General features: G+C 43.4%; 1 protein-coding gene across 1 annotated transcript; it reads left to right on the top strand.

Annotated features, from left to right (window-relative positions):
• LOC144773647 (uncharacterized) lies at positions 1-22062 on the top strand. Its single transcript, XM_078658797.1, has 5 exons — positions 1-123; positions 8604-8702; positions 12523-12627; positions 19710-19811; positions 21862-22062. Exons 1-5 carry the CDS (start codon positions 42-44, stop codon positions 21864-21866), a joined length of 393 nt encoding a protein of 130 aa, XP_078514923.1. The 5' UTR covers positions 1-41; the 3' UTR covers positions 21867-22062.
• The last annotated feature ends 5884 nt before the right edge of the window (positions 22063-27946 follow it).

Here is a 27946-nt window from a genome sequence, read left to right as displayed (position 1 = left end):
TGCCGTATTTCTCTATTCCAGTCATAGGACTGTGCGCTGAAATGTGTCCACCAGAAGGAGATTGTCCTGAGGGTCAGACCTGCGTAAGCAATGGCTGTGGACATGAGTGCAGACCAAGTCCCGGTGAGTATTGACGCGTGATAGGAAATGGCCGACCTCAGAAGAGAAGGCTGGCAGCAAGTCTGTGGTCCTCCCATGGTGGAACCCCTCCTCCCAGGGGTTGTGAGGGTCCCACCCGTGGCCGCGATGCTGCCTTGAGCCTTTGTCTGAAGCAATAAAGCCTTAATGCATCTGTGTCTTATAGTAAAATGGAGGCATGTGATGACATCATGAGACTGATCACTGGACACACAGCGTTGGCTAAGATGATCAACCATGATGCGAGATGTACATATTTTGTTTATAGTGTGCATTAATATATAACTAAGGTATAGTCTTATTTGTATATTTATTTTATTTGTTTTGTTTATAAAGAGCAATATTACTATTTAAGTCAGGTGATGTTTATTGGCAGTTCATAGCAAACCAGACTAATGGTGCCACTGAATTCAAAAGGTGAGGAAATACACCTACATTAACACAGGGCACAATTTGATACAAAATGTCAAAAAGAATTATCCAGCTGGGCAAGATGGCCGCTGAGGAGTTGTGCTGAGAAGTCGCACCACTTCCCTCTCCTGCTTGCGCTCATTTGGTATGCCTAGAATGCTGTGAACTCTAGATGGCTAGATGGCTGGTGAATACTGGTGGCAACAAGGACTAAAAGAATACATACGGCTTATAAAGCAGCTTCCCAGGGTTGGATTAAACTGGGACAGGCTGGTACGTTGGGCTGGCGGTTTGGAATACGAAAAGAATGTGGGGTTGGCCCACAAGATGCCCCTTCGATCTGCTAAATTTGATAAAAGGAAGGAAATGTCGAATCTATCGGCGGCAAAGAAGGCAGTTATTGCGGCTATGCCGAGCACCGATTCAAGTACTGGAAAGTCTGGGAAGTCTCTGGGGGCGATACGAAAGGTCCCGGCTGTCCCGGCTGTCCTAGCTTCAGCAGTAAAAAGAAAGACTGAGCTACGCTGTAAGACAGCGGTGACAACGGGAAGTGCTCTGGTTAATGCTGCGGAACAACGGAATCAAAAAATGGGCAGAGCGGATAAAACATACAAAGGTTTAGATGTCCCGAAAAGTAAAGACTCAGGGATGCGGCAACCTACCCTAAATGAAGTTTTTTCCGCGAAGGTTCCCGGGCAGTCCGATGGTCTACAAGAGCAGCCAGAGGCCGGTGGAAGCGTCCTCGAGGACGCTACGGAAACAACGGAAGCAACGCTGAACGCGGAGAGTCAGGTTGCTAGGCAATGCATGGATCCCGTGCGAGGTGCAGAAGCAGAGCAGAAACCCGAGCAGCAGGTTGTGGACGGGAATGGCTCGCTGACGGAGAAAGGGCCAGAGGCTGGTATGGCAGGATTAACACCCAAGGTGGCGCAAACAACGGTAGGAGGTACCGATGAGACTCTGGGGGATTCAGGCTAGGGGAATGCGGATATGCTGGGGGCCTTGCTGTTAATGGAGGCTGAGATGAACTCCCAGAAGCAGACAAACAGAACCTGGGGCAGCAGGGACAGCTTGACTGGCAAAAGTAAGCAGGAGAGAACCAGAGTTAGGAATGCAAAAGAATGGGGTAAAGGTGGTTCAATAGAGGGGGAGTGCTTTTTTTCTGTGAATGAGGACACAGAATCTGAATCAATAATCTCAGGAAGTCCCGAGGAGGAGGAGGAGTAGGGATCAGATTCAGGCTCTGAATCTTCTGGAAAAGACTCCACGCAACGAAAACAAATCCCCAGATCAAGGAGGCGTGTGTCTGGGTCTCCATCTCAACCTGAAAGACGTTTAGAATGGGACTACTCGGCTACTTCACAGGAATATCAGGATAACGGTGCAGCTGGGGGCCCCTCTCGAAGTGACTCTTTTGAAATTTTATTCACCACCCTGAAGCAGATGCAAGCTGAAGCAAGAGCAGATAGCCGCAGAGCAAGGCAGGACACTAAGAAAATTCATGGATCTCTTAGGAAAGTAAATAAATTGTATAAAGAAGTTGTGGGCAGAGTAACCGAGGTAGAAGAGCGCACAGGAAAATTGGAGGACGATGTTGGGAGCTGGCAATCATTTAAAACTGAACACGAAAAGATGGCGGAGGACCTGCGCTGGAAGATGGAAGATTATGAGAATAGACAGAGACGGAACAATGTCAGAATTCTGGGTGTGGCAGAAGGGACATAAGGACAGGATGTAAGGCAGCTTGTTGTAGACCTATTAAAGGGGGCCTTTCCAGAATCCCAATGGCAATGGGAAAGGGAGGTGCAGAGGGCACATCGGTTCCCTTTTGTGTTAAAGAAAGAGCAGGCCACAGGAGGTCAGGGCACATTACCTAGGGCAATTCTTGTCAATATAGGGAACTTTTTGTTAAGGCAAGAGATCATAGATAAAGCAAGGCTGGACAGTAGGCGATCATTTCAGGGTGTCACATTCTTCACTAGGCCCGACTTTTGTCACGCCACTGTCGAGCGCAGATGGAAATTGAGGCAAATGATAGCACCCTTTCAGGCCCTAGGTGTAGAAGCATATCTTCTCTATCCCTCAAGGCTCAAGGTAGTGGTAAAAGGGAGGGCCTGGATGTTATCCTCAGAGATCAAAGCCCAGCATTTTCTAGATGAGATTAGGAATCAGAAAGCTGGATCAGGAGTAGGGATGATGAATCCTTGACACTAGATGTATGGGCTAAGTGCTCTTGGTTATCTGTTAATTTTGCTTAGTTGATTGTGGTAAACGTTTTTGAAAATGAAACAACACAGCATAACATTAGATGGAATGAAGCAGTGGAGGGAAGCGACTTGCACAATTTGCTGCAGCCACACATAGGTTTTACGACCTATTTGCCTGTAATGGGATGGGGGGTAAGGGGGTGGGGGGGAGGTAAAAGAGGGGGAAGGGCGGAGGACGGCAGGGGGGGCAGAAATGGCTCACGAAGGTTTTGTGATTTAAGTTTGGCACAGCACACTTGGATAGAAAATATGGTAACATATGTTCAAGATATACAGGATACAGAAGGAAATGTACGGTATCAACATAAGTATTCTTTATCTAGCAGACTAGCAGGGGTACTTGTTGGTTACAGAATCAACCCCAATGGCGTGTAGAATAGCCTCAATAAATGTTTGCGGGTTGAACTAAATAAATAAAAGACATAGAGTGGCTGCACTTTTGAATACTCTGAAGTTGGACCTGGTCTGTTTACAAGAGACGCACATAGAAGGCAATAAGGCATATCTTATGGAGCAGCTGGGGTTTGTAGTGTTTAGCAAAAACTAACCAAGGGACCAAAACTAGAGGGGTGGTAGTGTTGGGTAGAAATAAAGACACAGTGGTGAAAAGGAAAAAAGAAGACCAATGGGGGAGGTGGGTACTGTTGGAATTAGTCTTTAAAGGGGAGACAATTACGCTGGTTTCAGTTTCTGGGTCCACAGAGGATGACCCGGATATCTTTCAGTACTTGGATGTGGAGTTGGCACAATGGGCTGAACCAATCATATGCTGTTGTGATTTTAATCTGCACGACCCAGTTAGTTCATTTTTGCAACCTGGGAGTCAATATCTAGGTAGGAAGAAAAAAAAAACTATAGAGCACTGTCAGAGATGGTGTTTAATAATGCTTTGGTGGATCCATGGATAAAATGGCACCCGAATTTAGATGGCAGTACTTTTTTCTCAGCCCCCCATCAGGTATTGGTTAGACTGGATTATTTTTTAATTTCGAATAGCCTGGTAACAGGCTCAAAAATAGAAAGACACCCACGCATTATATTGGATCACAGTCCATTAGTATTAACAGTTAAATTGGGTCAAGCTCAAAGGAAAGAGATACAATGGACGTTTGAAAGGGCTTTGCTACAGGACCAGGAATATAGAATAGCCATGGCGAGTTGGATTAAGAGCTTCTGGGATATAAACAGAGGGACAGCATCCCCAGGGGTAGTGTGGGATACGTTCAAGGCTGGGGTTAGAGGGGAGACAATGAGCTTTGTTTTTTCAAAACAGAGGAGGCAGAAGCTGAAGGTAGAAGAGATGCGTAAAAGCATCTTGAGAGTTGAACAAGAGTTAGCATTGGCGATTAGACAGGATTCTCCGTTAGATCAGATACTGCTTAAGGGTATAGCACTTAGGGCAGAGGCATTGGAAGGGATTGCCAAGAAAACAACTGAAAAGTATTTGGCCAAAAGGGAGAGCGTATATGAGTTCAGTGAATGGGTGGGCCATCTCTTAGCTGTTCGGACTAGGCAGAGAGGAGCGGCAGCGGATATCAAGGAGATTATAGATGCACGTGGAAACACGGTTCAAGAATCAGATCAGATAAGGGAAGTATTCAGGCAATTTTGTTCAGATCTTTATGATGTTGATAACACGGGGGTGCAGTGGACATAGAAGGATATCTGAGGGAGATACCCCCTTCAAAACTCTCACTGGAGGATAAGGCTCAACTAGAAGATACATTTCAGTTAGAGGAGTTTGTTACGGCGCTAGGCAGCCTACCTTCGGGGAAGGCTGCAGGTCTGGACCAGATTCCGCTGGAGTTTTTTAAGACATTTCAAACAATTCTTATGGGGGATATGTTTAATATCATGCTACTGGCACAGAAGGGTGAGTCGGTACCCGATTCCTGGGGAGGGTCCGACATTAGAGTAATTGCAAAGAAAGGGAAACCGGTGACCACTCCAGGCTCATATCGCCCGATCACTCTGATGAATTCAGATGTGAAGATATATTCCAAAATGCTTGTTAAAAGATTATCAAGAGTTATAGAAAGTCTGGTTTGCCCTTCCCAGCATGGATTTATCCTGGGAAAAGGGACAACACAACATATCAGACAGGTAATAACTATGTTTGATGCAGCAAGTACCCTAGGAGACCCTATGGCAGCGCTGTTTTTAGACGCAGAGAAAGCGTTTGATAGGGTCTCCTTGGGGTACTTATGGTCGGTTATGAGGCGGAGTGGCATTGGGGAAGGTTTCATAAGAGCTATACAAACTCTTTATAAAAATCCAGCGGCTAAGATTAGGGTGAAAAGGGGACATTCGACAGCTGTTAGAATTAGCAGAGGGACCAGGCAGGGCTATCCATCATCTCCCCTACTATTCGCGCTATATCTGGACCCCTATCTGCGTAGATTAGAAAGAAACCCAGGCATACCGGCAATGAGCTTAAATGGCTGTAGGGTAAAAACACTGGTGTATGCAGATGATGTTGCTATATTGACGCCCAATCCCATAGATGCAATTAGGATGATGGAAGCAGAGGCTCGTGGTTTTGGACAGGTTTCCGGATATAGTTTGAGTAGATGTAAAACACAGATTGTTGTGAATAGTTACTTGAGCTGCAATGATGATAGGGTTGTTGATTCAGCAGTATACCTGGGGGTGGCAATATCAGCAAATTTGGATCGGGTGGTGGGAAACAATATGACCCCCTTAATGACGTAAGTAAAAGCGGATTTGGAGAGGATGAATAATCTGCATTTGTCAAGATGATAATCCTACCCAAGTTTCTTTATTTTTTTAGATCAATCCCTTTATTTTTTGAGGCCAGCTGGTTTAATTCTCTGGAGGCTATTTGTAACAGGTTTATCTGGGCACAGGGTAAGACACGTAGGGCTTACAGATTTATGTTCCTACCTAGAGAGAGGGGCGGGTGGGGTGTCCAGGATTTTAGACTTAACTATATGGCAGCCGCCTTGCAATATATGCAGGGATTGATAGGCGGAAATGATTGCGATCCAAGAGTCAATAGTTTCTCCACGAAAAGTATACACAGCGGTAGTAGGGTTGGATGTCGGAAACTGTTTCTTAAATTGTATAGACTTTGGATATTTCAAAAGAACGAGGTTTAAGACAATATTGGCTGTGGTCAAAGTATGGAATGTTTTTCTAAAAAAGTCCAAATTGGGGAGATATAATCGGTATGTTAGACTGTATAAAAACAGGTCATTCCCTCTATAAATATTTGGAGATTAAATTATGCTGGACTGGACGGAAAGAGGTATTCTACAAATTGGAGACATATTGAAACCGGAGGGGATGGTGCAGTTTACAGATCTTAGAAATAAATATGATATGAGCAATAGAGACTTTTTTAAGTATCTCCAGATCAGGAGTTTTCTAGTCAATAAACAAGGAGGACCAGCAGGATTTAACAAGAATGAAATTTTGGAAAAAATAAGAATAGCAGGGGATCGGTCGATTCGCTCTTTTTATGCAAGCCTGGTAAAGGAGAAAACCGATGATTTGGAAAAATACAGCAATAGGTGGGCGGAGAAAACAGGTGGGGAAATGGGTTGGTTTCAGGAATCATTAGATCTAGGTCGAACAATATTGTGTGCATCCCCCCTTCAATCCCAGCACTACAAAACCATATATTCACTTTATTTTACTCCAGCCAGGATAGCACAATGGGGAGGTACCACGGGAATTACCTGTCCTAGATGTAATGCCATCGAAGCTGATAGTATACATATATTTGCCACTTGTCCGCAACTCCATACGTTGCACAGAGACATTGAGGGGTTTCTGGGTAGAGCACTAGGGATCCGAATTAAGCTTACTCCGTCTTTTATTAGGGGTTGGTGGGGATAATGATGGTGTACAGCGGGAGTTTATATGTGTGGCAATGGCGGTATAAAGACTAATAATAGCTAGGGCCTGGTTGGATAAGAACCCACCGACAATGCAGTGCTGGTTGGCTAATTTATTAGCATCATACAACATGGAGAAGAATATATATGCCCGAAAAGGAAGGAGAGGGAAAATGATGGGCCTGAGAATATGGGAGCCTATAAGCAGATGGAAGGAGGGATTAGGTTGAATGTGGAGTTGAAATTGGTAGGGGTATTGTGTTTTTTTGTATATAATTATAAACAAGATAGTGAAATGTAATGGATACTGTATATCTGTATATCGGTGATTGACATGATTGACATGAATTAATGGAAATTTAATTAATGATGAAAAATGTATAATGTTTAAAGTGTGCGTAAACTGAAAAATAAAAAATATATTTTAAAAAAACAAACACAGGGCACAACTGCTGGAAAAACAGCGATGGGCAAGTTTGCATATTTAATTCACCTGGATGTCTGAGAGAGGGACACCCTAATATATTATGAAACAGGTCACATTTAAATAAACAACAATTTAGCATAATCCCAAAGAAACTTTAAAAGAAAATTTTTTAGGTTTGCTTTACGATTCTATAAATTACGTGTAGGTTTTTCAAAATGTCTATTGGTGGTATGACTCAGAAACAGCTGAAAGTCACACTGATCTTAAAAAGACATGTGGAAGTTGGTATCACACCTTTAAATTGTGTTTAGAAAGTAAGAGAGGGATTCATTAGGAGGTAAAAGTGCTAATATTCACAAGCATTCCCGCGGGCCTCTAGTGCACAAAAAGGGGCTGCTCTCAGTGGGCTGGGCAAAGCCGGACTGGCTATAGCGGGTACCGGGCATTTCCCCGGTGTGCCGCCAGAGTGGGGGCGCGTTTTGGGTCCCTGGGGGCCATTTTTCTTACCAGGGGCCTGCAATATCGGCCATCCGTGTAACACAATCGGCTTAAGCCGGCCCTTACAAACAGCTCAGTTTCAACCCCCACCGTCCCCTGGGGGCCGGCTGAGGTGTTTGCCAGCGCCGGTTTCGGTTCCCAGTCTGGCCCCGGGCTGGGGGTTTAAAGCGCCCTGAGGACTGGTTACACGTGTACAGGGTCTCTACATGCAAGCAGCCGCCCTGCCAAGGCACAGGCTGACACTTCTTTGATTCGTTTTGCCTCAAGTAGGGGGAAAGGAATTCCCGCTCTAAATATAGAGGCAGGCCCCTATATTCAGCCTGGCTGATGACGACTGATTAGCCCGAAACCAGTCCCAGGATGCTTATTTCCGGTCCAGGGAAGACATGGCTTGGCAGTTCGGACTGGACTGGTCCCATGAAGCACAGAGTCAGACTGATTTGCATGCGGCCATGTCTGAACTGGGGTGGTGGAGTGAGCTAAAGAATTAAACCCAGATCAGTTAACTGGGGGTGAGTGCTTGCAATGTTCAACACTCTGTCCATCATCGCCTTTGGTTTTGCTAAATATAGAGGGGTCTCTCCCGCCGCACAGTTTCACCCCCGTCTTGTGTCCACAGCATCTCAGTCTAATGAAAGACTGACTGGACAGAAGGAAGTGTGGAGAAGGCATGTAAGGCCGCCTACGAGGCCACCACCCGACAAGTAATTATTCAATCAGTGGTTCTGCCACATCTTGACTATTGCAACGGGTTGTTAGTGGGTGTTAATAAAACTGTCACGAAGAGACTTCAAAGGGCACAGAATGGATTAGGGTTGTGAGAAGTCCGTACAGGTTCATGGTTCTGAGGGAATGTCGTATTGACTCTTGCCTGCCATTACTCATGAACATCTCCAGCCAATAGGATGCTGTGCACATTGCTGTGGTGCCAGAATGGGGCACTCACATGTTTCTAACATGATTTCTAATGTCTGCTCATACTGTCCTATTTCTCTATTCTAGGTGTAGGGCTGTGCGCTGAAATGTGTCCACCAGGAGGATGTCCTGCGGGTCAGACCTGTGTAAGCAATGGCTGTGGACATCAGTGCGAACCAAGCCCCGGTGAGTATTGACACATGATAGGAAATAGCCGACCCAGAAGAGAAGGCTGGCAGCAAGTCTTGTGGTCCTCCCATGGTGGAACCCCTCCTCCCAAGGGTTGTGTGTCCCACCCTGGGCTGTGATGCTGCCTTGAGCCTTTGTCTGATGCAATAAAGCTTCAATGCATCTGTGTCTTATAGTAAAATGGAGGCATGTGATGATATATCATGAGACTGATCACTGGATAAACAGCGTTTGCAAAGATGATCAAATATGATGTGTCAGTTGTACATATTTTGTTTATAGTGTGCATTAATATATAACTAAGGTATAGTCTTATTTGTATATTTATTTTATTTGTTGTGTTTATAAAAGGCAATATTACTATTTAAGTCAGGTGATGCTTGTTGGCAGTTTAAAGCAAACCAGACTACAGGTGCTGCTGAATTCAAAAGCACCGACACACATAACTACATTAACACTGGACACAAGACCTGGGAAATATAGCAATGGGACAAGTTAGCATATTTAATTCACAATGATGTCACTAACAGGGACATCAATATATGTATATATGTTTTAACTCTTGTAATAGTCCACACTTACAACTAAACTAGTCCCTTTGAAATGAACAACAGTTTAGCATAACCCCAAAGAAACTTTAAACATTTTGTTTGCTTTACAATTCTATAAATCAGATTCTAGATATCAATTGGTGGTATACCTCAAACAAAGCTGAAAGTCACACTGGGGCATATATACGAAGGCTTATTGCTGCAGGAACGTCACTTCTTGCTACGTTCCTTTGGCCATAAACTCTTCACGTTAATAACACGGCGACATTAAGCCACTTAACATGGCTTAACGCCGCCTTGTAAATAATGCCCCCTTTCACGCTACAATTAGTGTGAAAGGTTCGGGCACTGGGTGTTTCATTGGGCATGCGGTCGCAACACTCTTTAATGTTGACGATGCCCCCTATTTACAGGGGTGATGTAAATAGGAGGCAGCCACAAAATTAAGACAAAAAAAACAAACCTGGTCTAAACATGGCGAAACAAGGAGAAATTAGTTATTTCTCTTCGTTTTTGCTGTTTCTATCTGTTATATTCTGCAGCACACATAGAAAGAGCAGATCGGCATGAATGACGGTTCATGTGCAGGAAGGTGTCCCTTCCTGCACATAAACAATCATTACAAAAAGACAATTTGCAACTTCTGTTTGCTGCACAATGAAGCGCACATCGGAGTTACTAATCGCCATTAGTGATTGTTTATGTCCAGCTCCTTTAAGGTCCAAGTTCGTCTGGTATACTCCTTCCAGACACCTTCGCTCATCGGATGCTAAACTGGTAGTCGTTTCCAGATTTAGGAAGGTCAGAGCTGGTGGTAGATCCTTTCAGGTGACTGCCGCCAGACTCTGGAACACTCTCCCCATCGAGATTGGGGCCACTAATGAACTTCTGCAGTTCAGGAAAAAAGTAAAAACCTGGCTTTTCCCTGGCTAGTCTCTCTCCCCTGGTATACTCGGTTGCTTCTGCTTCTATCTGGGTTTGGATTCTGTTAGCGCCAGGATGCCTGCAATGGTGACAGTCGCGCTTTACAAGTTCATAAAATAAATAATAAATAAATAAATTATGTGCAGGAAGGCATACCTTCCTGCACATAAACAATCATCCCCTCAACGCTGACACCTTTGTACTATGATCCAAGGGTTCCTGCGTTGGTGCTGCAGCTGAATTTAGAGCCAGCGCTAGAGGAAATGCAGGGCTACGCCGTATTATCGTAAATACGGCGCAGCCCTGCCTTTTCAGAATGGCGGAGTGTGGTGTTAGCAATTTCGGCTTAACGCTACCCTCCACCATCCCCTAGTAAATATGCCCAACTGTTCTTAGATGTGTAGACATTGGTATGACACCTTTAAATTGTGTTTATGGAGCCGACAAGGTATTCATTAGGCGGTAGAAGGGTCAATGTTAAGTCAGATAAGAGATTCCCAAGCAGCGACGCCCCCAACCCCATAACCCACCCCAGGGCCTCTAATGCACATCTAGGGGCTGTTTCCAGTGGGCTGGGTTTAAAGCGCCCTGAAGCCAGATTACACCCATACAGCGTCTCTGCATCCAAGCAGCCGCCCTGCCAGGGCACATTCTGACACTTCGCAGATTCTTTTTAACTCAAGTTGGGGGAAGGGGGCCCCACTCTAACTATAGAGGAGGGGTGTCTCCATACCCCCCTGTCCACCCCTGTCTTGTGCCTGAGGTATCACAGTATAATGAAAGACTGACTGCAGAGTTGGAAGCGTGGAGAAGGCACGTGCAAGGCAGGCAGTCCCAACCCCACCACTGCGGAGACAAGGGTTGGTGTAGGTAATGCCTACAGCTCACCTGCGGCTCCACAGCCTCAAGGTCACTATCAATGTCTTTAGTACCTCCAAATATATCCCAGCTCCACACACCAACTATCAGATAAGACCAGATCAGAATACACTTTATTCGATTAAAAAAATAATTTGAATAAAATAGATCAAAAAAGGACTCAGACATTTTAAGAAAGAGGGGACCATCCATTGTCATCCGGTGTCTAACCACCCCTTTCAGATATTTGGCAATATGATCAGTCACGGGTCCATCATTTAAATATTGCAGCTTTAGGAAGGCAGGTTGGCATTGTCTCAGGCCATACCTCTTTGGTATACCCTCTATTATTGGCTTAATTTATCCTGTTTTATTGTTTACATAATGTGGTTTATAAATAATCACAAACTGAGGGCTGAGGCAATAGAGAACACCTGCACCTGTCAGACAAGTATATGGGAGAGTAAAATTGGTGCTGAGGAACCAAGGAGTACACCCCTCTCTACTCCTTATTTGAGATAACACGAAACAAAATCAACATCAGTAATGGTTTCGCACACAAAAGATGAGCTTATCAAATTTTAGTTTTTAATGACAATTATTGAATATAAGTCCAAAAAATTCGCAATCGCCGTAGTCTTGTTCTTCGCACTTGGCGTTCTTTATTGAAAAACTGTTGATTTTGACAGGCAATTTACAACCAGTAGCCAACACGTTTCGTCCCCTGAGGGACTTCTGCAGGGCGCAAATGAAATACCACAGTGTATGTTCACTGTTAGTTTTCTATGATGGCAATCATGTCCAGGGATCACATATCTTGTACAGTGTGTAGTATCTTACTAATGGCGTGGTAACCAAAAGCGAACCATCATGGTGTCTGCTTCAAAGGGATATCCCTGGTCATTTGACCTGAGACCGCTGGTCACCAGTCAGAGGCAGAAGCTGCTACCACTGCATTAGCCTTTCAAACCCTGGCACCTTCCTTGCTGTCCGTTCTCTAAGGTCAGGAAGACCAAGGCATGAAGAGAATGGACATTGTCTTTCTGAACACAGCTTACCTTAAACAATGTGATCTGTTTGTGCTTCTCTTGTCCCTTCAGCATCACTTAGGAGACTACTTCATGCGTAGGGGCTAAAAGTAGGGTGGAACATCTGCTGTCATGAGGACCAACGCATAAATTATGTCACTTCTTGTCCACCCACCATTTTGGTGACTTGTTCTACATGTTTCAGTCTGGAACATTCCAAGGGAGTGTTTCACTCTAAGGGGTGGATTAAGAATAAGGCAGATTAGGGTCATGAGAAAAGTCAATAAAGGTTCAAGGTTCTGAGGGAATGGCGTATCGACTCCCGCCTGCCGTTCCTCATGAACATCTTCAGACAATAAGATGCTATTTACATTACGATGGTGCCAACATGAGGCACTCACAGGTTTTTAACATGTTAACAATGTCTGTTCATACTACCCTATTTCTCTATTCCAGACATCGGACTGTGTGCTGACATGTGTGGACCAGGAGGATTTTGTCCTAAGGGTCAGACCTGCGTAACAAATGGTTGTGGCGGTAGACAATGCCAAAAAAGACCTAGTGAGTATTGACGCGTGATAGGAAATGGCCAACCTCAGAAGAGAAGGCTGGCAGCAAGTCTTGTGGTCCTGCCATGGTGGAACCCCTCCTCCCAGGGGTTGTGAGGGTCCCACCCTGGGCTGTGATGCTGCCTTGAGCCTTTATCTGAAGCAATAAAGCTTCAATGCACCAGTGTCTTATAGTAAAATGGAGGTATTTGATGTGATGAGATATCATGAGATTGATCACTGACCATACAGCGTTTGTTAAGATGATCAAATATGATGTGTAAGTTGTACATAATTTGTTTGTAGTGTGCATTAGTATATATCTAAGGTATAGTCTTTTTTGTACATTTCTTTTATTTATTGTGTTTATAAAGGGCATTATTACTTTTTAAGTCAGGTGATGCTTGTTGGCAGTTCTAGAGCAAACCAGACTAATGGTGCTGCTGAATTCAAAAGCACCGACACATATAACTACATTAACACTGGATGCAAGTCCTGGGAAATATAGCAATGGAACAAGATAGAATATTTCATTCCCAATGATGTCACTAACAGGGACATCAATATATGTATATATGTTTTAACTCTTGTAATAGTCCACACTTAGAACTAAACCAGTCCCTTTGAAATGAACAACAGTTTAGCATAACCCAAAGAAACTTTAAAAATCATTTTTTGTTTGCTTTACAATTCTATAAATCAGATTCTAGATATCAACTGGTGGTATACCTCAAACACAGCTGAAGGTCACAATGGGGCATATATAGGAAGGCTTATTGCCGCAGGAACCTCACTTTTTGCGACGTTCCTTTGGCCATAAACTCTTCACCTTAATAATACGGCGACGTTAAGCCACTTAACATGGCTTAACGCCGCCTTGTAAATAATGCCCCCTTTCATGCTACAACTAGTGTGAAAGGTCCCGGCAGTGGGTGTTGCATTGGGCATTCGATCGCAACACTCTTTGATGTTGACGCTGCCCCCTATTTATAAGGGTCGTGTAAATAGGAGGCAGCCACAAAATTAAGACAAAAAAAACAAACCTGGTCTAAACATGGCGAAACAAGGAGAAATTAGTTATTTCTCCTCGTTTTTGCTTTTTCTATCTATTTTGCATTCTGCAGCACACATAGAAAGAGCAAATCGGCATGAATGATTGTTCATGTGCAGGAAGGTGTCCCTTCCTGCACATAAAGAATCATAAAAAAAACAATTTGCAACTTCTATGTGTGCTGCACAATGCAGCGCACATCGGAGTTACTAATCGCCATTAGTGATTGTTTATGTGCAGGAAGGGACACCTTCCTGCACATAAACAATTATCCCCTCAACGCAGACACCTTTGCACTATGATCCAAGGGTTCCTGCGTTAGTGCTAGGCAGCTGAACTTGGAGCCAGCGCTAGAGGAAATGCAGGGCTACGCTGTATTATCATAAATACGGCGCAGCCCTGCCTTTTCAGAATGGCGGAAATTGGTATGACACCTTTAAATTGTATTTATGGAGTCGACAAGGTATTCATTAGGCGGTAGAAGGGTCAATGTTGAGTCAGATAAGAGATTCACCAGCATCCCACCCACCCTGGCCGCTAATGCACATCCAGGGGCCGCTCTCAATGGGCTGGGGTTTAAAGCGCCCTGAGGCCAGATTACACACGTACAGCGTCTCTACATCCTGCCAGGGCACAGGTGACACTTCTCAGATTCCTCTTAGCTCAAGTAGGGGGAAGGAAGGGAGTCCCAAATCTAACTATAGAGGGGGGGTCTATCCAGACCCCCAGGTTCACCCCCGTCTTGTTCCTGCAGTATCTCAGTCTAATGAAAGGCTGACTGCACAGAAGGAAGTGTGGAGAAGGCACGTGTTAGGCTGCAGTCCCAACCCCACCCCTGCGGACACAAGGGTGGGTGTAGGTAATGCCTACAGCTCCCCTTCAGCCTCAACGTCATCATTTATGGCTTTAGTACCCCAAATATTTCCCAGCTCCACACACAGGCTATCACATCAATTATCCGTCCATTTCTAGGCGCTTGGTCAGTTCTAATAAACAGGGCTGCCCTGGACGATGAAACCCTAAAATATTAGGGTTAGTGAAAGTAACATCACACACCCTTTGACATCAATGATATCACAGGAAGTGACATCACACACCCATAGACAGAGGCACTGAGTGAGAGTTAGTGAGAGAAAGAAAGAGAAAGTAGTCAGACAAATGGGTAGGAAAGTAAAAGGGAGACAGAGGAACAGACAGAAACAGAGGAACAGACAGAAAAATAGAGAATTCAATAGAAACAGACAGTGGGGCGAGTGTGAGAGGGAGAGTGGGAACAGGTGTAATATGTACAAGAGAGAAGCACACACATACCGTTCACTTTCACATAAATCATGTCATATTCAAACAAGCATGACCCTTCGCACTCGCACAATTACCCTTTCCTATTCACACATACCATTCACATACGGGAAACAGCCTTAACCAGGCAGCCTAAACTGCGCATGACTAAACAACACAGGCGGAACTACGCACGTCTAAATCACGCATATGCCTTTACCACGCATATGCCTTACCACGGATATGCCTTTACCACGGATATGCCTTTACCACGGATATGCCTTTACCACGGATATGCCTTTACCACGCATATGCCTTTAACACGCAGATGCCTTTACCACGCATATGCCTTTACCACGCATATGCCTTTACCACGGATATGCCTTTACCACGGATATGCCTTTACCACGGATATGCCTTTACCACGCATATGCCTTTACCACGGATATGCCTTTACCACGGATATGCCTTTACCACGCATATGCCTTTACCACGCATATGCCTTTAACACGCATATGCCTTTAACACGCATATGCCTTTACCACGCATATGCCTTTACCACGCATATGCCTTTAACACGGATATGCCTTTACCACGCATATGCCTTTACCACGGATATGCCTTTACCACGCATATGCCTTTACCACGGATATGCCTTTACCACGCATATGCCTTTACCACGCATATGCCTTTACCACGCATATGCCTTTAACACGCATATGCCTTTAACACGCATATGCCTTTACCACGCATATGCCTTTAACACGCATATGCCTTTAACACGCATATGCCTTTACCACGCATATGCCTTTACCACGCATATGCCTTTACCGCGCATATGCCTTTACCGCGCATATGCCTTTACCGCGCATATGCCTTTACCGCGCATATGCCTTTACCACGGATATGCCTTTACCACGGATATGCCTTTACCACGGATATGCCTTTACCACGGATATGCATGGTTTAGACTTTAGTAGTAGTTAGGGCTCTCTACTCAGAGCGAATGGTGGAGGGTCGGAGTTGACTTCCTGATCGGACGAGGAACCGAGTGGTGAGTACGATTTCCGGGAGTTTAGGGGTCTGGTAACTTATTAGGGTTTTAGGGCTCAGGGCGGTTGGTTAGGGTATTTTATAGGGCAGAGAGGCCAGTTTTAGGGTCAGAGTGGGGGGCTGGGTAGGACTCAGGTCCGTGTTTTAGGCCTTCTGGATGGCTAGGGGGACGGTTTTCGGGCGGGCGGCTGGGGTGTTTTTTAGCTCCAGGGTCAAGGTTTTAGGGCTCAGGGAAGGGGCAGTCGGGTCAATTTCAAGGCTGAAGCTGGGTTTTAGGGCTCGGGGTGCAGGGCCCGGGGAGGCAGTTGGATTTTAAAGCTGGGGTCTGGGTTTTTAGAAGTCAGGGTGGGGGGCTGGGGTGTTTTTAGGTCTGGGGTCATAGTCTGGGCAGGGCGCTGGGATTTAGGACGGGTTTTAGGACTCAGGGCAGGGGCTAGGGCATAGCCTTAATTGTGCATATGCCATTACCAATAATGCCATTACAACTAAATTGGTTGTAAGACATGCGTGGTAAAGGCATGCTTAGTTAAGACACAGTTGTTGGTAAGACCGCGTTGTTCAGGCACGTGTGGTGAGGGATTGCACCCCTTCACATTCACACATGCCACTCTGATTCACATATACCCATTCACGTTCACCCCTACCCTTTCACTTTTAGATCTAACATACACTTTCAAAGAAGCCTTTTCATATTCGAACATACCCATTTAATGTCACGCATGCCCAATCACACTCACAAATGCTCCTTCATATTACACATACCTCTATGCATTCACATTTACCCTTTCAGACTCACACATCATTCACATATACCCCTTCACATTCAAACTTACCCTTTAGACTCCCACATAGCTTTGTACGTTCATATGTACCCTTTAACAGTCATGCATAGCACGTTCACACACATATTCATGCATACTCCATACGCTTGCATATCACTTCACATTCAAAAATCCCCCTTCACAATCACACATACCACTCTGATTCAGATATACACCTTCACGTTCACCCATACCCTTTCACATACGGGAAACAGCCTTAACCAGGCAGCCTAAACTGCGCATGACTAAACAACACAGGCGGAACTACGCACGTCTAAATCACGCATACACCTTCACGTTCACCCATACCCTTTCACATTAAGACCTACCATACACCATGAAATAAGACCTGTCTTATTCAAACCTTCGTATTCAATGTCATGCATGCCCCATCACATTCACACATACACTTTCATATCTCATATGCCCCCACATTCACATATATTCTTTCACATCGACATTTACCATTTGGCACTCACACATACCGTTTCACATTCGGATATCATTACTATTCACTTATACCCCTTCACATTCAAACATACCTCTTCATTCATATTTATCCCTTCACAATCAAACATACCTTTTACATTCATGCATGTCCTTTCAAATTCACACATAGCTTTGTATATTCATATAAACCCCTTCATTCACCCATACCCTTCACAAATTCTCTTTTATATTCACATATGCCCTTTTATATTCCCACATACCCTTCCACATTCTCACATACCATTTACATTCACATATACTTGTTTATATTTAAGCATGCCTCTTTACATTCATGCACACACCTTCACATTCACACAAAGGTGAAGAGGTGTGGCTCAATGGTTAGAGCGGCAGACCCTGATGCAGAGGTCTAGCCCGGGACCGGGGTTCAATTCCCCGCCTCGGCAGGTCTTGGGCTTAAAATTCCACGGACCTGATAATTCTCGCCTCGGTGCCTATTCCAATCATGGAGTCCCACTCTGCAACTCTGGGCAATAGCTGGCTTAATCGCCACAATGGCCCCCACAACGCTAAGGATGCCTGGCCTCCACCTTGGGGGTGCCCAGGAGTGGACACCTCACAGGGAAAGCCAGGATGGGTTCCACAGCGGTATTCATACAAGTGCCTTGAGACCCTTGCGGGTGAGTAGTGCGCTATACAAGTATCAATTTACATTTACAATATTCATGCATACCCCTTCGTACTTGTGCATACAACTTCTTTTTCAAAATTACCCCATTACATTCATTGATACTCCTTCCCATTCATGCACACCCCTTCACAACCCGCCATGGACCTTCAGATTCCATTCTTATCTTGTGACAATCTTGCATTTCCTCTCACATTTATGCGTTCACCGTCGGATTCATGCTCATTGACTTACATTCACATATTGCCCTTTGCTTGAAGGCATATCCCTTCACGTTCACACACCCCTTCAAATTCCCACATTCCCCTTCACTTTGATGCACACCCCTTCACATTCACACATAGCACCTCCCACTAAAGCATACCCCCCTACATTCATTCACTATGTATCACATTCACTCAAAGGTTCACAATGACATTTGAACCATCACATTACGAAGCCAACACTGGTCTGAGTTTTCTTGAATTTCCTCTGAGGTGGACCTGGCCTGGCAGTACAGGGTGGACTGTTCCTATTGGAGTGGACTCAAGACTGATTTACATATGGCTAATCTTTGTCTAAAGTAGCACATTTACCTAAAAAGAAGAGTACATATTATCAAGGCGGGCGGTATGAAATTAAAAAAGCGTAGATAATTTCATCGCACTATTAGCAAGCTGTCGCTAACATCAGTTAGCGACAGCTTTGAGGCGATAGCGAGCGGTTTGGGGCCCGCTTTGCATGTCAGCAATATTTATTGCTAATGACATGCAAAGTGGGTGGACCCAACCTGTAAGCGACTGAAAGCAGCCACTAACATCGCTATCGCCTATTAGCGAGATAGGCGAAGCGATAAAAAAAATCACGCTAAGCGCAAATATCGCTGAAAACTAACGTCTGCTCAGACCATTTCTTAACCTGTATATCCAATGGGACTTGGATGTTCAGGTTAAGACCCTATTGGCGTTAATGCCTGAATATCACTGAATTTCCCGCGATATTCACGCATTAAGCCGCTATCGCCGCATATTTTATCGCATTTGAGATAAACGTTGCTAATAGCACGTTATCTCAGCGGTAAAATCCGGCGATGCGCTAAGTCGCTAAGCTCATTTAGCGATAAATATCGCTAGATGTTGATACTATGCCCCAAGGGTCTGAAATATGGCCCCGAATTAAGAAATGCACCGATTAATTCCCGCATTCCGTCCATCACCTGTGATTTTCCTCAATGCTGGCCTTAGGCCACTGCACCTTGTGTCTTTTAGCAAGAGTTACATACCTGGGGCAGGATTCACAAAAGTAAACTGAGACTTAAGTTTAACTTTACCATTTTCGGTATTCACAAAGGGAATTTAGGAGTAGTAAATTTAGACTTTTGTCTCAGTTAAATTTACGCTTTGATCTTAGGGCCTACGAGTAGGGTGGAACATCTGATGTCATGAGAACCAAAGCATAGATGATGCCACTTCTTATGCACCCATCATTATGGTGACTTGTTGTCTATATTTGAGTCTGGGACATTCCTTGGGAGTGTTTCTCTCCAGGGGGTGGATTTACAATGAGGCAGGTGGGATTTGGATTAGGGTCTTGAGAAAGTTAGTAAAGGTTCAAGGGTCTGAGGGAATGGCGTATTGACTCTCGGCTGTCAATACTCATGATCATCTTCAGGCTATAAGATGCTATTTACATTACTGTGGTGTCAAAATGGGGCACTCACAGATTTTTAACATGTTAATAATGTCTGTTCATACTGTTGTATTTCTCTATTCCAGACATAGGAGTGTGTGCTGAACTGTGTGGACCAGGAGGATATTGTCCTAACGGTCAGACCTGCGTAAGCAATGGTTGTGGGCATCACTGCAAACAAACCACTGGTGAGTATTGATGCATGATAGGAAATGGCCAACCTCAGAAGAGAAGGCTGGCAGCAAGTCTTGTGGTCATCCCATGGTGGAACCCCTCCTCCCAAAAGTTGACTTAGTATTGAGGGTCCCACCCTGGGCTGTGCTGCTGCCTTGAGCCTTTATCTGAAGTAATAAAGCTTATAGTAAAATGGTGAAATGTGATGTGATGAGATATCATGAGACTGATCACTGACCACACTGCTTTAGCTAAGATGATCAAAACATGATGTGTAAGTTGTACACCTTTTGTTTATAGTGTGCATAACTAATGTGTAGTCTTATTTTTATATTTATTTTATTTGTTGTGTTTATAAAGCGCACAAGGTGCTCTGATGCAGAGCTAACTGTAGGTAGACCTGCTGCGTGACACCCACTGACGCTTAAAGAGTTGCATATTAAGATTCTTTCCTGAACTTCAGGCAGAATCTGAGACCCTGTGGTAAGTCATTTCAGGATGAAGCCATCCGGAGAGCAGAAGCCTTACCGCCCTGGCCGACCTTCCTAATCTTAAACACCTCCTTCAAGTATACCCTGAGGAGCTGGATGGCATGGACCAAGAAAGCATCTGCCTGAAGCTGTCCATTGTTATAAACGGCTTTAAAACTAAAACAAAGACTTTTGACTAGGTCTCGTTCACGTATGGGAAGCTGGTGCAAGGAGTGCAATTACCAAGAGATGGGAACACAGCCGGGCAATTTAAGGAGAAGTAAGGCAGTTGGATTCTATACTAGTTGTGCTTTCGACAGATTAGATGAAGGTAAACCAATTTACAGTGGACTACATAATTCATTCTTGCACCATCAATGGCTTGAATAGTGGGATAGCCAGAGTTCTCAGCGATGAAAGAAATATGTTCCCTTAAAAGTCAGAGGTGAAAGAAGCTGCCCTCAGATGCCTCAGTAATCAGGATCTTGAAGGAAATGTCATCATCAAATATCATACCAAGATTTGTAAGAGTCCTGAAAGAAGCTGGGTTGAGGCCCAGTGTGTCAAATCAGGAACCTGGGGATCAAATAGATGAAGGACCACCCAGAACTCTTAGCAGAGTTTTGTCTGAGTTACATTTAAGGAATTTTCTTGACATCCAATATTCCTTCAATCATATTGTGTGTGTTTATTGTACCACCTTAAGTGACAAAGGTATGCTCAGACGTGGGTCCCTCTTCTAACTGTGTGACTAGAGACAAGCTACACAATACTGACGAGCCCCAATTAGGGCAAAACTAGTCTTGCGTTACTTGTGTTATGGTTCAGGATGGACCTTCCCGGGCTGTACAGGCTGCACTGTTCCTATTGGCACAGGGTCGAGACTGGTTTGCATATGGTGTATCCTGAGGTGGCATGATGGGGGAAAAGAATGATGTATTGGAAGGCGAGTGATTGTTGGTGGTCACTGGTCACACACATTGAAAGTATGTCTCCCATCATATTTTATGTGTTTGATGTACTATTGAGAACGCCACATGGCATATGCGCTCCTATTCCCTCTACATGGAAATCTACAAAGCATAGATTTAAGCAACGTTGTAAAGGAACCAACTGTGCAAAAATATTTTCAATTCTTTTTTCATATTTTCTTCAATAAAATCATTTTCCCTGAGAAGAAAGAACTTCTCCCACACCCTATCAAATCTAAGTGTGATCCAGCCCTTGGCTGAAATAAATCCCTTGCCATTTTGAGGGAGGGCGGAGTGATATTAGAGTTCCCTCTGTGGGTGTTCCCAAACGTCCTACTTCCTTAGTGGAATTTATGACTGCAGGTGTCTCTTCATTCATAGTGGAGAAAGCGACAGTATTACATCATTTACTCCTGCCAGGAATCCCTTTGTGAACTTGTTACAGACTGAAGTGGAGATATTTTCAGTACCCTTCCAAACTAGTCAAGAGCTTCTGGTCAAGGTTCAACATTTGTCATGTTAACTGTTGTTATGCAGATTACTTTGTCGCACTACCTCATTGATCCTTAACTTTGCTGCCACACCATCCATGGCCTTTTGTTAATTGTATCCTTGTTTTTCAGCCTGATGGAATCATCCAACACATCTCACTCTAAGGTCTCCACATTTGAAGAGTCTCATCAGGCCCTGACTCTTCACTCTTCGCGTCAATCGAGAATGGAGCAGTTGGGGCATTGTTTGCTTATTCTGTTTGTCACAACTCGTCATTTCTGATGTTGCTTGGTACATGATGCGGAGCAGGAAAAATAAATTATTTCCTATAATATCAGACTTCTGCTCTTTAATAAAATGTAGATAGAGTTTCGTGCATTGACAATAAAAAACGTCATTTCTGATGGGTACCTTTTGATAATCTACAATGGGTGACTTACGAAGTAGTTAGTTAGTTTGGTTGTTCCCTTTCCTCTTTCCTTCAAGCTATGGAAAAGTGTTTGATCATCTCCTTCCTCTATCTTAGTACTCTCATTACTTGCATCTTCTTTATTTTCTTATCTATTGGATCTCCTTTAAAAGGACTGGCTGAATACATGTCTAGTTCTATTTACTTGCGGGCATATCTACACACTATAATTGTCCAATATGTGCATGGTCCTTGAACTGAAATAAATAAATGCCAGCTCTGTATCTTGAACTCAAACCTCTGGCCCTGTGGCTCTAAACAAGTATCTACTACAGAAATATCTATTTACCAAAATATTGCAGTCGAAATAATTACCACCAAAATATCTATTCTTAAATCAAAATTACCAAAATACTGCACATAATAAGCAAATTATAAACATATCTACTACTGAAATATCTACAACAGGAACACAGTGTTTTAAAAATAAAGTCAAAATAAACAAAAAAATAGAATATAAAATATAGGATGGGGAAAAAATGATAAAATAATTAAAACATAAATAAGTTAAATAGTAATAATATAGTAATTAAATCATTACAAATGGTTACATTCTCCTCCCCCAAAAATAAAAATATATTTACTTTCAACACTACTTTTCTTGATCATACACTATAAATAACGTTGAACACTTTTATAAATATATTATTAAAGAATCTCTTTAAAAAAAATACAACTTGAAAATAAAGTGTTCAAAATACATAGAACATGAAGAATATAACACAATTTCTAAGTTTAAATTTCAATTATATTGTTATTGGTTGTTGTTTATATTGTGCCCTTTCATATGACATCACCTATTACATCACTCAGGACTTGTTCTATGATATCATTGATAACATTCCTGATTACATTTGAAATGACAGAATTAATGACCTCACCATCCATGGTAAATGTTTTTTCAGATTAAAATGCTATCTTTTAACGTACATTGTCATCTATCTTTAACATCACTTTAACCTTTAACCATACAGAGAGGTATATATGAAATAAATGCTGCACTGTTCAGCCCATGACCCTCTCACACAGCCAGCGCCGACTTCCGCTGAGCAATCAATAAGAAATTCAGATGCAACTGGAATATGTCTTGAATAAAAAATCAGCACCTCTTGACACTGACATTCATATGCTTAATTGCATAGCGTTAGACACTGGTTCCACGTTTCTTTTTAAATAAGGCCTTTCTCCAACCAGCATTTTGTTTGTTTCCCTAAAACCTTAACTTCACAGCCATCTTGAGTCATAGTACAGAACATAAAATAGGACTACAAACTTTGTTACAACTTTTGGATACAAACAGCCACCAATGTTGAGAAGGGTTTCGTAGGGTTTCTTTATTATATGTAATATATTTCTGAAAGTCAAACACTATAAGATAGCACATACTCTTTCAGATATTCCATCCTTTCAGAAACTTCTGACAATCACCAATTAAACATGTAATTTCAGAAATATATTAATCTAGTTGAGGTGGACATTCTACCATTACAGATGGTTTAGACTCCAAAGTCAAACACCTAAACATCTCCAAACTTACACTCCAAATTAGTATGTGTGCAAAACTGTTTCATTCAGATTTTTCTCCTCCCACTGCTTCTGATTTTTTGGTTAAATCTTACCAAGGGTACAAAAAGAAACAAGAACTGTGACATGGTACATATACAAGAAAAATGAGTAAACGAGAGGAGAACCAGTTCCAATTAACAGAAAGCTTATGAACCAGTTCATTGTCATTTTGTTGCTACATTGATATCCCCTTATTGATCCAAATGAAGCCACAGCTCTTCGCCCTGATTCAGGCCTCCTGGATAGTTAGTTTCCAATGCAGCAATGTTCTCCAATTCTAACTTTCTCAGGATTTTTTTATACCATCTCTTGGTTTCATTTCAACACAATCAGTGCTCACAGACATATGTTTACTTGCATCACTACTATGTTTGAAAAGGGGTACTCTGAGTTGAGGTCGTAGTTTCAACATATGTTTATAGATATCCAGTAACCATTTTACCTTCACCAACACACGTTTCGTCTATTGTGTAAAATGTTGCTGCAGACTTCATCCGAGCTGCAAACATAAATATAATCATAATTTAGGGAGGAGCACCCAAGTAGTTAAGATACTGTCACCTGGGTCAGAGTACGAAAATACATCTTGGGGTATATGTACAAGCTCCTATTGCCACGGGAATATCACTTAACGTGGCTTAATGCTGTCTTGTACATAAGGACCCCTTTCACACTATGCTTAGCATGAAAGGAGTGGGCAGTGAGTCTTGTGGTGGACTTTCCACTGCAACAACCATTGATTTTGACGCTGTCCCCTATTTACAAGGGTGGCGTAAATAGGAGGCAGTGCTAAAAAATAGAACCAAGGAAAACCTGGTCTTAACTTGGTGAAACGAGAAAAAATGCTTTATTTCTCCTTGTTTTTGCTTTTTCCATTGGTGCTGCCTTGTGCAGCACACATGGGAAGAGCAAAATGCCTTGGATTGTTAATGTGTAGGAAGATGTCCCTTCTTGAACATAAACAATTTTAAAAAGAAAATGACATTTTGTAACTTCCATGTGTGCTACATTAGGCAGCAGACAAAGAAAGTGACAATCGCATTTAAAGATTGTTTATGTGCAGCAAGGGACACGTTCCTACACATAAACAATATTTCCCTGCTTTTGGGACACCCTTGCACTATTGTGCAAGGGTCCCTGCGTTGGCACTAGTCTGCTAAGTGTAGCACCAGCGCAGTGGGAAAATGCAGGGCTGCACCATATTCTTGTAAATATGGTGCAGCTCTGCATTTCTGAATTGCAGGAGTGAGGCATTAAGCATGGTGGATTTTAAGTAAATATGTGAAAGAGTGGGATAAAATAGGACAGGGTGTACTCTACAGAAATATTTTAATAAACGAGTCCTACTTCCTATACTAAAATGTGCTACTACCTGCTAGAAGTGATTATCTAAGGTAGCTGCCTACGCCAACAAATCCATACTTACTAGGAACTGCATAACCCAGTGATCATGATCCTCTTGTGACTGGCGTTGGTGCTGGATGATAAATTTCATTAGCAGAGCAGCAGAATTTATTAGTAATTCTGTGTTACAAGATTAATGCAGAATTACTAAATTCCACTAATTTCTCAGACGAATACAATATTTCACACACCCCTACTAAAAACACTTCAAACTAGGGAATGAGGTTGTGACTCAAAAACTAGTCATGAGGTTACCAATTTTAAGGGATCGACACCACTGTTCCACAAGAAAGCTCTGAGAGGTGTACAGTTAATTGCTGTTCTAATAGATAGAGGGCCCAGCTGTAACATCTGCACACTCAGTCTAAAAACAACCATTCACATAAGATAATTACTTCACATTTAAATTAGTGCCCCAACCCAAGACCTCCTCTAATTCAACTTTAAAGGATTCCACTTCAGAGTAGAACCACAGCCTCACCCAATAATGGAGCGGTTTCAAGGGTCTAAATGATCAATACCTTTAAGCCCTGTGTCAAGAATCAGGAGCAAATTTGGTGATCTGTGAGGAAGATTTAGTACTGATTTAAGGAGGGTATTTTCCTTTGTTGTCAAGTTATTCGCATTAAAAATACCCCATAATTACGCTTTATATAAATCTGTGGATTGAGCCTTGAGTTTAAACAATAGAATGGCAAGAGAGACAGCTTTGAACTGACTTGACCGATGCATTTTCAGAATTACTGAGGCGCTATGATCTACTAGGAGGCTGCTCTTCTGTTACTTGGATTCCAAGGTAATCAATTAAACACCCTTAAACCCAAATAGCCAAACATCTGTACTGATTTGAGAAGAATCTTAACCAAATGGGGTTTACCATTATAGGGGTTATATACCATATATTTGGTCTTGCAAAAGTCTTCAAGTGTGTTTAAGAGGTATTGCAAGCCTGAAGCAGTTCTAGTTGATAGCAGGATGCCATCTGCGAAATGTGTTGCCACTCAACTTTGGAGTATCGTTGGTGCAACAGATGAGGTACTCAACAGCACCATTAATATACAGAGAAAATAGAGGGGGAGCCAAAACACAGCCCTGTCGAACTCCCCTATGCAGTGGTATTGGAGTGGAAAGCTCTCTCGGCCTACCTCATCTGACTTGAGCACAATTAGACTGGTGGAGTCTGATAAGGATGTCTAGAATGTGGGAAGGAAAACACATTGATCTCCCATCATCTCTTTCTGGGAACCAGACCAAACACTGCCTTAGACCAATGAAGGCCAATCACAGATGGTTTTTAGTGAGGGTGATGTACTCCCAAGTAATAGCGAAAAATGAAAGATTTGGTGAGTGGTACTAACTTTATTGTGAAAACCTGCCTGGAGAGATGAAAGAATTTGAGCTCCACCCATGCACCAGAAGCTGCTTCCCAAAAATCATTTGCAAATAGTCAAGGGGGATTCTATGTCTGTAGTTCCCGGGGTCACCCTTATTGGCCTTTTTATAGATTGTTATAATGTGTACCCTGTCCCAGGAAGCAGGTGGATCTGCTCCACTCACTAGTTCATTAGAAAGGAGATTAATATAAGGGTTCACATTTCAATCTCAGATTAATATAAATCTGCAAGGTTCATAGCAGGATCTGGGGCTTTCCCCAGGTGTTCTTCCTCTAGAACAAAGTAGTTATTAAATAGCTACTCACCAAGGCCAGGGATGTCCACTCCTAGCAGGTGGAGCAGGTGTTGCTCCCGGTCGAGGAGATCTGCTCACCAGTGCGTGGCTTGATCATAGGTGCGCGGACCCCCGACTCCCTACGCATGGCCCGGCACACCTTATCCCACAGCTGGTGATGCTCCCGGAGGCCATACCCTTGACCGGGCCTGCCCCCTGCTGCCACGGTCTTCGGGAGGTGGCGCAGAACATAAAATATAAGAGCGGCCACCTCCACCGCACTGTAAACCTCCCTGGCCACTACATCCTCCCCCCTCAATCTCCTGCAAGGGAGCCGGGTACGGGGTGCGGGACCCTTCCCCTTGCTTTTCCCGGCTCCCTTTGCCATGGTCCTGGGCGAAAGAAGAAAAGAATAGGGGCAAAAAAAGTAAATAACATAAAAGAGAGAGCTAAACAAAAAAAGTAGTTATTAAAGTAACAAAAAGTTGAAAAAAACATAGATAGATCTAGACAAATAAGGAGACAGATAATGAGCAAAAAAGACCCAAAAAAAAGTTCCTAGAAACAAAGGATTGCAAAGATTGAAAGAGGATAGAAAAGCCATGCCCAGAACCATAGCAATGAATGAAAAACATGATGACCGCGCCCATTGAGGACCGCGTGGGTAAGTTTGCGCAATATTTCCCCCGCGAGCATGCAAAAACGTGCACGAACACGTAATCGCGACCCGCGCACAACGCGCGCTTGCAAATAGCGCCCGGAAACGGAAATACGCAACACGCACAAGAGGGCCGCGCCCATGTATGACCGCATGGGTAACTTCGTGGTTGATGTGCTGCAGACGGCCCGCGAACACGCAAAAAAATCCGCAAATTCACACGAATTTGCGGATTTTGCAGAACGCGAATTCGCGCATTTTGCCCATACTTAATGCTTACCCATGAAAGCCCATGTTTATTAAGGAGAGAAGGAAAACTACAATTCCCAGAAGGCATTGTGCTGCTGGCTCAAAAGCATGGACTAACTGAAAGTGTCACACATAACATAAGCCAACTTTGCAGCACTGCAGAAACAAGTCAAGATCATCTCTGACAGGCAAGCAGACCTGG

Source organism: Lissotriton helveticus, chromosome 8 (genome assembly GCF_964261635.1).
Source record: "Lissotriton helveticus chromosome 8, aLisHel1.1, whole genome shotgun sequence".
Taxonomy (NCBI): Eukaryota; Metazoa; Chordata; class Amphibia; order Caudata; family Salamandridae; genus Lissotriton; species Lissotriton helveticus.
Note: the sequence above shows the minus strand (reverse complement) of the source record. Positions and strands in the feature narration are given on the sequence as shown.